This window comes from Antechinus flavipes, chromosome 2 (genome assembly GCF_016432865.1).
Source record: "Antechinus flavipes isolate AdamAnt ecotype Samford, QLD, Australia chromosome 2, AdamAnt_v2, whole genome shotgun sequence".
NCBI lineage: Eukaryota > Metazoa > Chordata > Mammalia > Dasyuromorphia > Dasyuridae > Antechinus > Antechinus flavipes.
Genome location: NC_067399.1, coordinates 450,665,007 through 450,677,775, shown reverse-complemented (window position 1 = coordinate 450,677,775; position 12,769 = coordinate 450,665,007). Strand labels below are relative to the sequence as shown.

Sequence of the window (12,769 nt, the reverse complement as noted above, 5' to 3'; positions counted from 1 at the left end):
CCAGTCTGCTCCCGTGCTCTCACTGCCGCTGCCCGCCGCCTGCGCCCGATCTAAAACTGCCCCAGCCCTCCAGTAAAGACAGACCTTTCGTGGCGGATCTCAAGGATGGCTTCTCTTGGTAACTATTTGTGGGGTTTTTTTTCAGTCAAGCATTGATTCAGAGGCTTGTAATGAAATGGATAGTGAGAGAAAGCGTGGAGCTTATGCAGCTGTGAGCCTCCTCTCCGCCATCTTAACCGGAAGTGGTTCTTTATACTTTTAGAAGGGGAGGGAGAGGAGAAAGTATGAAATAGCAAATCTTAGTCAGGCGATTCCAGCCTCCCTTGGTAATCTGAGTAAGGAAAACCACTTCATTCTGGCTGTTTTGCCCTTCATGCTATAAAACTCAATGGAAGAGAGGTCAAGAACATTAGAGGCTTGAGTGGCAAAATCTCAGGGTGGGGTTCAGCTCAATCTGAAGGACATTATCTTTAAGGAAGGAATAGAATGATACTACTGGAATGCATGACATTGCGAAGGTGATTAAGAGATAGTGTCTGTTAATATTCCCTTTGGTATTATCAACTTTCAGTGGGCAAAGTGGTATTATTTCTCTTTTATAGACAGAGAAATGGAGTCATATTGTAATGCAGTGACTTGCTCAGAATTATTTAGCAAGTTAATAGCAGAATTTGAACCAGAACCTAAATCTCCTGACTCAGCCCAATGAGCTTTCCATGAAACTTGACATTGACTTCTTTGGGGATGGGGATGGTGGTAATGGTACTTTGAGATTCCTTAGATAAGGGGTTCTTAATCTTTTTGTGTGTCAGGGGTGCCTTTGACAGTCTAGTGAAATTTATGTACTCCTTTTCAGAATAACATTTAAAAATGATAGATGTGTGTATGTATATACACACATATGTATGTATGTCTCTCTCTCTATATGAATGATTACAAAGTAAGTTAAAAATTAGTGAAAATAAAGATGTAATTTGTTTTACCATTCAAACTCACAGACCTTCTTCTCCTGAAACCCATACATAAAATCCCATGGGGGTTAAGAACCCCTACCTTAGAAAAAGTCTTTACCCCCATTTTATAGTAAAGGAAACTGAGGCTGAGAGTTTGAGTGCGTCAGCAAGAAGTAGGTCTTCTGATCCTCAATCCAGGGTGTTTTCCATCATACCACTATCAGTATTCTCATCCACAAGAGGATGCTTGTTGTCTATATGACTGAGAAAATGACTTTGATCATTTTTATAGAGTCTGCTGTTGATGTGTATATGATCTTCAATCCTGGATGGTGATAGATCCTGCTTGGCCACCTACCTGTCTTCTCTGGGGGAAGAGGAGACTGAGGAGACAGAAGCAAGGATGCTTTGAAAGTGACTCTCTGAAAACCAAGACTGCAGAACATTAGCAATGAAGGCACTGCCTTGGTGCTGAGCTGGCCCTAGTGCTGGAATCTAGGCTGGGACCCCCTTCAAGACAGCTTCTCTTCCCAGATTCTAAACTGACACAGAAATGACTACAACTACTGAGGTTCCTGGCAATGAAGCTTTCTCTCTCTTTCTTTCTCTCTCTCTCTTTCTCTCTCTCTCTCTTTGTCTCTCTGTTTCTCTCTCTCTTTCTGTCTCTCTGTTTCTCTCTCCTCTCTTTCGCTGTCTCTTTCTGTCTTTCCTCTCTCTCTTTTTCTATAATAGCTTTTTATTTTTCAAAATACATGCAAAGATAGTTTTCAACATTCACCTTTGCAAAACCTTGTGTTTCAAATTTTTCTTCTTCTCTCACCCCTTCTCCCTCCTCTAGACAGCAAGTAATCCAATATAGCTTAAACATGTGCAATTCTTCTATTCATCTTGCTGTGCAACAAAAATCAGATCAAAAGGGAAAAATAATGAAAAAAAAACAAGCAAACAAGCAAATAAACAACCAACAACAAAGGTGAAAATACTATGCTTTGATTCATATTCAGTCTCTGTAGTTTTCTCTTTCTGGATGCATATGATTCATTCTATCACAAGTCTATTGGAATTGGCCTGAATCACCTTATTGTTGAAAAGAGAGATTTTTCTTCTCATCTCATACACTCGCAGTCTCCTTAGCCTTCAGAGTGATTCTTTTCTTTCTTCTTCAGACACATAATTCTTAATCAGGACCTCTCTGGGAACCTGTGGGAGTGGGGAAGTAGCCTGAAATCTGTTTTTATCAGGTTCCTGGAGTGATTGATTCTCTTTTCACTCCTTTATAATGGGGACTGCCTTTTTGTTCAGAATGTAATGCCGGAGAAACTGAGGTAGGAGAGAGATTAGAGAGTTTTTAATATTTTATTAATGGGAGAGTAAGATTGACTGGACAGGACGCTTGTCTCAGATTATCCAGTCAGACAGAGATAAGTATATTGGGACCAAGGAATCCATATTGGTCCCAGGGCTGGAGGACCCAAAGAATCCAGCGTCCAGCATACAGCTGCCAGATGCCATTCTCCAGCAATAAATGGAGGAACCCCAACTTCTTAAATACCTTTTTGGAGACAAAGAGAAAGGGAGGGAAAGTTTTTATCAGGGAGGGGAAGCCATAAAACCCTAAAAAATCCAGAGACAAAGAAGTAAAGATATCATGGGTTATCTTGGAATATTCTAAAGGAATATTGTAAATCCATAAAAGACTCAGGAGATCTACTCTTTTATCTTGCTAATTTATAACCCGAGAGCGAATAATCCTTAGTTTTACTGAGTCAAAGACAGAACGGTTAAGGAAACTGAGACAGGGAAACTGAGTCAGGACAGTTAAAGAGAACTGTGGCATAACAAGAAGACCACCAATAGAACTCAGGCTGGGGAAACCTGCTTGCCAGTTCACAATACATTTCATTTGACAAATGATTCTTAGTGTTCATTGTGTGCCCAGCAACATTTTTTTTCTGAGACAATTGGGATTAAGTGGCTTGTCTAGGGTCACATAACTAGGAGGTATTAAGTATCTGAGGTCAGATTTGAACTTGGGTCTTCCTGACTTCAGGGCTGGTGCTCTATCCACTGTACCACCTAGCTGCTGCCCCAATCCCCCCTCCCCATGATATTTCTGAGAAAAGCAAGAACCAGAGTATGTTGGAGCTTAAATACGCAGAAAGTCTGAAGGTGGGAAGACCTTTAGAAGTAATTTAGTTTGGAACTTGAGGCCCCAAGGGGGAAGAAAATCTGTCCAAAGTCACTCAAATAGGTCAGTAGCTGATTTAGAAACAGACTTCAAGTCTCCTGACTTGTAGCTTACAGTTATTTTTCATCCCTTACACCATTATATTATTTTGAGTTTGTGGTAAACTTGCCCACGAAGGAACAATGAGACATTGTCTCAGTGTGTCCTTGGGTTCCAAATACTAGTTTAATCCCTGTGTTTGTACGTGTGGTGGATGTAATAATTTGCCATTTATCTCTGGTGGCTTCTGACCCTGCCACCAGGGGTCACTCAGACTCCAGGAACGAGATCAGTCACCTCATCTCCTTTGGAGTAACTAACTCTAAATTTGAGGCTACAGTCAGACTTAAAACATTAGAGTTGGAAGGGCCTTTATCATCATCTTCCTGTAATACCATCAACCTCAATATTATCTTTTTTGCAGGAGACATAATCAATTAGAGTCACACAGCAGATTAAGGATGGAGATGGGACTAGCTCTCCTGCCTTTCCATTCTTTTTTTTTTTTTTAACTTTCATAGTTGAAGATATACTCATTGATAAGATTTATTATTTTTTAGATAAGAGAAGAATTCTGTAGATGTAAGCTGGGGTCAGGATGCAATGGTTTTTCTCATTTAAAATCTCTGCTGATCTTCTTTAACTCTCTTCTCACACGATATCAAATATTAACTGAATTCTGGAGATTTGCATTTCCATAAGATCCTAATGAATGAATTTAAGATAGAATTTGATTCAGGTGATCCGAAAGAATGAAGTGTTAATGGTGAAATTTCAGGTAATGGGACCTGCTTTAAGCCCCCTACAGCATACCATGAAGGCAGCCTTCTCTTCCAAACAAGGGCTAATCCTGTCTCTCTCTCTTTTTTAAGCTTCAGTAACTTTCTTTCTTTTCTTTTTCTTTCTTTCTTTTTTTAATTATAGCTTTTTATTTACAAGATATATGCATGGGTAATTTTTCAGCATTGACCCACTGAACCTTTTGTTCCAACTTTTTCCCTCCTTTCCCCTACCCCCTCCCTGAGATGGCAGGTAAGACCAATACATGTTAAATATGTTAACATATATGTTAATATAATATATGTATACATATTCATACAGTTATTTTGCTGCACAGGAAAAATTGGACTTAAAAATGAGGTAAAATTAACCTGAGAAGGAAATAAAAAAGGCAAGTGGACAAAAACAGAGGGAATGGAAATGCTATGTTGTGGGCCACACTCATTTCCCAGAGTACTTTCGCTGGATGTAGCTGGTTCTCTTCATTATTGAACAAATGGAATTAATTTGGTTCATCTCATTGTTAAAGAGAGCCACTTCCATCAGAATACATCCTTATACAGTATTGTTGTTGAAGTATATAATGATCTCCTGGTCCTGCTCATTTCATTCAGTATCAGTTCATGTAAGTCTCTCCAGGACTTTTTGAAATCGTCCTGCTGATCATTTCTTACAGAACAATAATATTCCAAAACATTCATATACTACAATTTATTCAGCCATTCTCCAATTGATGGGCATCCATTCAGTTTCCAGTTTCTAGCCACTACAAACAGGGCTGCCACAAACATTTTTGCACACAGAGGTCCCTTTCCCTTCTTTAAGATCTCTTTGGGATATAAGCCCAGTAAAAACACTACTGGGTCAAAGAATATTCACAGTTTGATAATTTTTGTGCATAGTTCCAAATTGCTCTCCAGAATGGTTGGATCCGTTCACAATTCCACCAACAATGCATCAATGTCCCAGTTTTTCCGCATCCCCTCCAACATTCATCATTATCTTTTCCTGTCATTCTAGTCAATCTAACAGGTATGTAGTGGTATCTCAGAGTTGTCTTAATTTGCATTTCTCTGATTAATAATGATTTGGACCATCTTTTCATATGGCTAGAAATAGTTTCCATTTCTTCCTCCGAAAATTGTCTGTTCATATCCTTTGACCATTTATCAATTGGAAAATGGCTTGATTTCTTATACATTAGAGTCAATTCTTTATATATTTTGGAAATGAGGCCTTTTTCAGAGCCTTTGACTGTAAAAATATTTTCCCAGTTTATAGCTTCCCTTCTAATCTTATTTGCATTAGTTTTGTTTGTACAAAAGCTTTTAAATTTGATATAATCAAAAATTTCTATTTTGTGATCAATAATGATCTCTAGTTCTTCTTTGGTCACAAGTTCCTTCTTCCTCCACAAGTCTGGGATGTAAACTATCCTATGTTCTTTTAATTTATTTATAATCTCATTCTTTATGCCTAGATCATGAACCCATTTTCACCTTATCTTGGTGTACGCTGTTGAGTGTGGGTCAATGCCTAGTTTCTGCCATACTAATTTTCACTAATCCTGTCTTCTTAAGAGTTTCCTTTTCTCAGTTTTAGTCAAGGGTGTATAAGCAAAATCTTACTAGCCAACTCTTTGGAAGAAAAATTGTGCTCATGACATATTTTAAAATTTAATATACATTATTCACATTTTATCCATTGCAAAAAAAGCATGAGAGGGAGGAGATGAGGAAGAGGCTGGAGAGGAAGTTCACAGTGAATGAGCTTTTTTTGTGATAACCAATGAAGGTAAAGTTCTCTACTAAGAGAGTTGGGGGAGGGAGAACCATGAAAAGTTTGGGGAAAGATGAAAATGTTTGAAAGAATCATTGTGAACAGTGGGATAATGAATTGATAAGGGAGGTAAAGTAACCAGATGAGATTATGTAACATCAATTTGTAGTAGACTCAATCAGAATGATTGCATGTTTTTCTTCATCTTCATTTAGCAGCATGTGTGTAGGAGTGATCCAAGGTTGATCCTTGGCCTGGAATAATCAGTGAAATGATAAGGGAGAGAATGATTCAAGAGAGGAATTGAATTGATTCTCTAAGGAGTCAAGATAGGGAGAAGAGGAGAGAGTGAATAGTGCAGGGTAGATGGCCTGGTAAGGAACTGAGGGACTAAGAGACTGGAGATCATGGTGAGTACAAAGAGAAGAATTTTGTAAGAGAAGATAGAGAGGTGAAAAAACAATAGATTGTGGTCAGATAAAGGGAGTTCATCACTCCTGAAGAAGTGGTACATTTATGGGCAATTGCAAGATCAAGGCTGTGACTTTGTTTATGGTTGAGATGGAGTGGAGGAGTAGCTTATGAGAATTGAGGAGGTTGTGAAAGGTTATTGTGGAGATATCAATACATATGTTGAAGTCCTTTAGTATGAGGGCAGTAGTTTGGGAGGCAGAAAACTTGTGAGCCAGAGGAAGGAAGCAGACTGTCCTAGGAGGGTCTGTGGACAATAGCTACTAGGATCATGTCTGGATGTTTGATATAGATAGTGTGAACCTCAAAGGAATGAAAGTTATTAGGTGATGGAGGGAGGGGGGACCTAGAGATGGCAATGGAGAGCAAAATATGTTCCAATTCTCCTACCTTGACCAGTGATCCAGAGGGAATGAGTGAAGGTGCAGCCAGTGCTGGAATTATTAGGAAGATAATCTCTATCAGATATGTCCTGGGTACATAGCCTTGTGCTAGCTGCTTTGGAGGAAAGTGGGAAAAGACATGTGCTCTCCTGTTGGGGGATGTTTGGTTTAGTGGGGAGATCAGACACATATGTGCATCTGAAGTAAGAAGGCAAGATAAGGCATTGCCATTAAGTCATGAAGTAGACACAGTAGGGACTGAAGGAGTCTAAAGTTGGTCATGATCCCTGTGTGCTGTGGATTAGTTAGGAGGAGGTTTCCTTTAGGTAGCACTTGATCTGGGTCTTGAGTGATAGAAAGGAATGAGGTACATACTGTAGTAGAAAGGACACTGAACTGACAATCAGGAGACTTGGTTTCTAAAAATCCTGCCTCTGACTCTTTACTTACTGTGTGACTGTACACAGTCCCTAATCTGGATTTTAGTTTCACTGCCTTTTAATAGGTGAGTTGGATTGGATAATCTTTGACATCCCTTTCAGTGCTACTGTCTCATGGTCCTAAAATTTGGACAGGAGAGACAACTGGGTTCAAGCAAACCTGCAGAGAGTAACAGATTGAGAATGAGTCTCCCAATCCATGTCTGGAAAACAGGTAGTATTCCTTTGAGGAAAATGAAACAAATGAGGTTCTTTCCCAGAGAGGGATTAGACCTGCTGTCACAGATGGTTCTCTGAAGCTATGTGGAGCCTCAGTTTCCTCCTCTTTAAAATGGGGGTAATTCCATAGATCTGTTGTGAGCAAAACACTATATAAACCCTAAAATCCTATAGAAATGGGAGATATTATTTAATCTCATGGTCAGGCCCCTGGGGACACAGCCCCAGTGACCTATTATTAGCCCAGCTAGTCCCTATGGCCATAAGGTTTGGGGCCATAACTATACCCTCCCCACCTTCTTTTCCCCATCCTCTCTCTGGGGAAGATGCCTAATCAGCTACCTAAAAGGGATTTGATCAGATTACGCCTGTGGTTTAACTAGGAGATCCTGCTCAACTCAGAGCTTTCTCTCTCCCTCTAGTTTGGATCATACCCCTTTCCCTCCTTCCCACCCCCTAGCTATCATAGGCGCCTATCTGAGTGTCTTTCCGCAAAGGGCAGTGATTTCCTGGCTCTGGTTACTCTTTAAGAGCTAGGCACAGGCAGGGAATCCACCCTGGCAGAGGTCCCTGAGGTACTGGCGCCACACCCCATATGCCAGGTTGAATGGCTGACAGGATGCCAGCTTTGTGCATTGTGATACAGGAGGTGACCAGAGGAGCCTCCTCCGCTTCTCTTTCTCCAGGGGCTTAGTGTGAGCACCAGGAAAGTATGATGTATGGATAGGTGAGAGTCAGTCTGGCAGAGTCCAGCAGGAAAGGCCAAGGGGCTGAGGGTCACCCTCTGCCAAGTCACCCCTGAGTGCAGCAACCTTCAAGCATGTCAAAGGAGTGGGCCTAGGGTTTGTGGTGGAGGCATTTCTAAATGGGACAGCCTGGGCAATGCAGGGAGTCTATCTTCAAAAATTCCTTGGGTCTTTATGAAATGATAGAATGTTACAGCCAGAATGGACTAATTGGCACAAAGACCCAGAGAGTCTTAGTGACCAGCCCAAAATAACACTGATGTGGTCAATGACACAGATGAGTCACTGACTACCTACTATGGTGCCCTGCACATAGTAGGCACTTTATAAGGTTTGTTGAATATGGGACTAGAATCTATGTTTCTTGACTCAAAATTGAATATTTTTATACTATACTAAAGTGTGGCTTATTAAAGAAAAATATTTATTTTTGTTCTGAAGTTAATAAGCATGTAAAAAAGATAAATGCCAATACAAAATAGGAAAGAAAAAAGGATTATATGTGAGGCCAAAAGCCTTATCATGTATAGTTTGCTTTTTGATAATAGCTTTTTATTTTTCCAAATACATGCAGAGTTTTTTCAACCTTTGCTTTTTTATAAAACCTTTTGTTCCAAATTTTTTCTCCCTTCCCTTTCCCCTCCCTAGACATCAAACAATCCACTATAGATTACCCGTGTGCAATTCTTCAAGATATATTTCAATATTTGTCATGCTGTGCAAGAAAAATCAGATCAAAAGGAAAAAAAAACACAAGAGGAAACAAACACATACACCACCACCACCACCAAAAATTGATGAAAATACTTTGCTTTGATCTATATTCAGTCTCCATAGTTCTCTCTCTGGATACGGATGGCTCTCTCAATCACAAGTCTTTTGGAATTGCCTTGAATCACCTCATTGTTGAAGAGCCAAGTCCATCAGAAATGATCATCACATAAACTTATTGTGTACAATGTTCTCTTGGTTCTATTCACTTTGCTTAGCATCAGTTCATGTAAGTCTTTCCAGGCTTTTCTGATTTCATTTCTTATAGAACAATAATATTCTATTACATTCATATACTATAACTAAGTCATTCTTCAACTGATGGCATCCTCTCAACTTCCACTTCTTTGACACTATAAAAAATTTTTTTTTAAAGTATAGAATTTAACAAGTTATTTTCTTCTGCTTTCTTTTGTGTATTTAAAAAAATGCTTCAATGTTTTCCTCCCCCCCTTCCTCTCTTCCTTCCTCTCTCCTTTCTTCCTTTCCTTTCTCTTCTTTCTTCCCTTTCTCCCTCCCTCTCTTCCTTCCTTCTTTCCTTCTTTCTTTTCTCCCTCCTTCTCTTTCTTCTTCCTTTCCTTCCTTCCTTCCTTCATTCCTTCCAACTTGTTCTCAATGGAAAACAGAAAATCATTGAAGGCTTTGGAATATAGAAACAAAATTGTCAGATTTAAGCAAAAGGAGAACCACATGCAGGAAGATCAGAAAATTGGAAGAGGGATGAGAAAGGAGATGGGAACACCTTTCAGAAGCTGTTTCCTTTTTGTCCTATCCATTGTATCCATAGATACTAACTCGATATTCTTACAGCACAGGTCTGACCCAGCCACTCTCATGCTTAAGAAGCTTTCCCTTTGCCTCAAGAATAAAATACAAAGTTCTTTGTTATAGAGCCCTTCACAACTTGGCGTCAGCCTATCTTTCCAGGTTTATTGCTTATTACTCTCCCTCAATACATTTTATATTCTAGTCCAACTTACCTGATAGCTGTTCCCATTCTCTGCCCTTCACGAAGGCTGGGATGTCCTCCCTGTCATTCCCTTCCCCTTGCTTTTGAGAATGTCTAGCTATGTTCAACATTTAGCTCATATTCTTACAGGAAGCCTGTTTCTGCTCTCTGCAGATGCTAGTGCCTTCTTTCAAGAAATATCGGTTCCCAGTAGTCTATGTACATCCATATCCCCTCTCTCCTGCCATAGAATCCAAGTTTGTTAAGGGCAGGGGCTATTTATTTTTGTCTTTGCATCCTTTGAGCTTAACATGGATCCTGGAACATAGTGAGCACTTATACAATCTTGTCACATAAATGAATGGGAGATTATTGTAATAGTGTTCTGACTCAGACAAGGATAGCTTGCAGAGTCTTTTCCGTTAATATTAGGAGAATGGGGGAGAGAGAGAAGTGGAAGAAAAATATAAACAGATAGGAAAACTTGTCATCCTGATATTAGATCGGGGGTCCCAGATACTTTGCTTGGAGCAGTTTCAGGAAATTTGTCACCTTTCTGTCTCAATTTTAAAAACTAAGTTCATGCCTACTTACTTGGCAGTTACTTATGGTTTTCTACCACTGTAAATCAAGTATGAGTTAGTTTTTCCAAGCAGTTTCAGACCTGGGTTAAAGAGTTCGAGAAATTTCCTCTTTGATAGATGAAAAAGAATATCTATTTCTTGGTCCAATGTCTTGAAGTTTCCAATCCATATGGATCACTATGATAGACCAGCTGTTTAGCTTTGACTTAAGTTATGGAGCCTAGAGACTATTTAGAATTTTCTTTTATAGTTATAAACTACTGCTCCTGAGGCCAAGGTCAGATTCCCATATTGAGCAGGTAGCTCCATGTGCAGAAAGATTCCATCTTTAATCAGAAACTGAGCCCAACATTGACTGAACACTGACCTGGAATTAAATTTTGATTTTGATCATAGACCTGAACTCCAAGACTCTGGCTGTGGGAACCCCTAGCAGGTTAAAAATGCATGCCATAAATCTTAAGGGAAAATTAAGGGAGAGAAGGTGGATAATTCAGTGCAATCCATCTCCACTTTTAAAAATACAAAAACAAAGAACCTCTCAAAACTCATCAATGGATAGTGACTCAGGAATATTCTCTTGGTGGAGAAAGATAATGCATTTAGCATCTTGGTAAATGGAGGCCAGAATCTATGGATTTTATGTCCCACAGGGAGATTGTTTTTGTTCTGAGGACACTGACATAAATTTAGGGGCTGGAGCCAGCAAGGGGATTATCTTTTCTAGCTGAGTGTCTACAGGTGAGGCTGGTGCATTTAACTTACATTAACACCCTTAATACCCTGGATAACAGCCCTTGCCCCGAGAAGCTGGGTGGTGACCAAAATCAAAATTCTCTTATCCCCCTACCTCAGAAAGGTAAACCTCTGACTCTGGGATTGAAGAGACCCTCACCCTGACTTTCTAAGAGGGACTGAGTTATAATTTGTGAGTCTCTAATATACGTTGGGAATGAGGAGGTCCTACAAATTATTATTGAGTATTCCAAACATTTGTGTGTGTGTGTGTGTGTTTTGTCTCCATTTCTATATAGTGTTGACCATCTGAAATTATGTTTTTGCCTATTGGTCTTGTTTCTGTACTTATTCTTTACTTTTTGGGAATCCTGAAGAACTTTCATGTCCATAATAATGACAATAGTTTACATTTCTGTGGTTCCTCCATGACTGTAAAAGCTCTTATAATAACCATGTGAGGCAAGTGGTACAAGTATTCTTATCTCCATTTTAAAGGTGAGGAAACTGGGCCAGTGAACTTAAGTAACATTGAATAACATTACCCAGCTAGAAAATGGTCCTATCATAGAAGCTTCTACACTTTGAGGGGATGGGGAATCAGACTTGTGATGTTACTACTGTAAGGAACTTCTGATAAGGAAATGTTATCTACCAATGAAGACCAATTTCTAGTGTTAAGAGAGATGCCTGAGGGATAGAAGGTTTACCCTCAGTTAGTCAACCAGTGGGTCAGAGGTAGGCCTTCCACCTGAACCTTATGCTGATCATGATCCAAAAGGTTGACCAAGATATCCTTCTTTCCTATTACTAACTGGGCCACAAGGCAAGGAGGTCTAGGGACTTAAAATCTACTCTTTTCCATTGGGATAGAGCCATGAATCATGTTCCTCTCCTGTCATCCCCATCTCAACATAGGAAGAAAATTAGAGATAGGTACAGTGGAAAAAGAAACTTTAATTTCTCTGGGAAGGTAAGGACGAGCCTCTTGCTTAGTAGTCAGATGCTGAAGGAGTCACTGTTCCGTGAGCTCGAACTCGGTATATGCAGGTGAAGTGGGGGTTTCCCCAGTTGGTCAGTATCTTTAGTTTGATGCAGTTGAAGGGTCTGGAGAGTGTATTCTAGAAGCAGACACACGGAGAATGAACAAGGCCTGGTCTTGTCCTTTTATCCTCCTCTTGAGGGCCCCCTGAGGGTGCACTTCCTATCTCCTCCTTCCTTGCTTTCTCTATGCTGACCCATGTTCAATGAATCCCAGAGTTAGAAGGAATTTGGAATTCCTCAGAGCTGGAAGGAATCTTGAAAATCATTTAGTTTTGGCTCCCGAGGATTTAGAATTGGAAAGACACAGGGCAGATCATCAAATCCTGCTTTTTTATTTAAAAAAATGAGGAAACTGAGTCCCAGAGAAATTAAGGAAGTTGCATAATGTCACACAGCTATGGTATGGCTGAAATGAGATTCAAATCTAGATCTTCTAGTGACTAACAGGCTTTCTATTATACATCTTCATTTTCTAATTGAGAAAGCTGAAACTTAGAGATGAGAAACTTTTCATGATTATTCTGTTAAGGAATGTCTAAAATGGGGTTCAAACTCAGGATTTCCTGAGCTGAAGGTAGGACTCAGGACTTCTGGATGACAGAACTTTCATGAAAACACAGCCCACTCTTAGTCTCAGCCATCTATGGATTAGGCACAGAGAATATAATACTTATATTCTATTGATAAT

The 12,769-nt window shown here is 39.7% G+C and overlaps 1 protein-coding gene across 1 annotated transcript in view; it reads right to left on the bottom strand.

The window, feature by feature from the left end:
* Positions 1-11,974: 11,974 nt before the first annotated feature.
* The window catches only part of SUN5 (Sad1 and UNC84 domain containing 5), a 43,633-nt gene continuing 42,838 nt past the window's right edge, over positions 11,975-12,769 (bottom strand). The window contains exon 13 of the mRNA XM_051979368.1: positions 11,975-12,158. Within this exon, the coding sequence (XP_051835328.1) occupies positions 12,030-12,158 (129 nt within the window). The 3' untranslated portion in view covers positions 11,975-12,029. The remainder of the gene's footprint in view (positions 12,159-12,769) is intronic.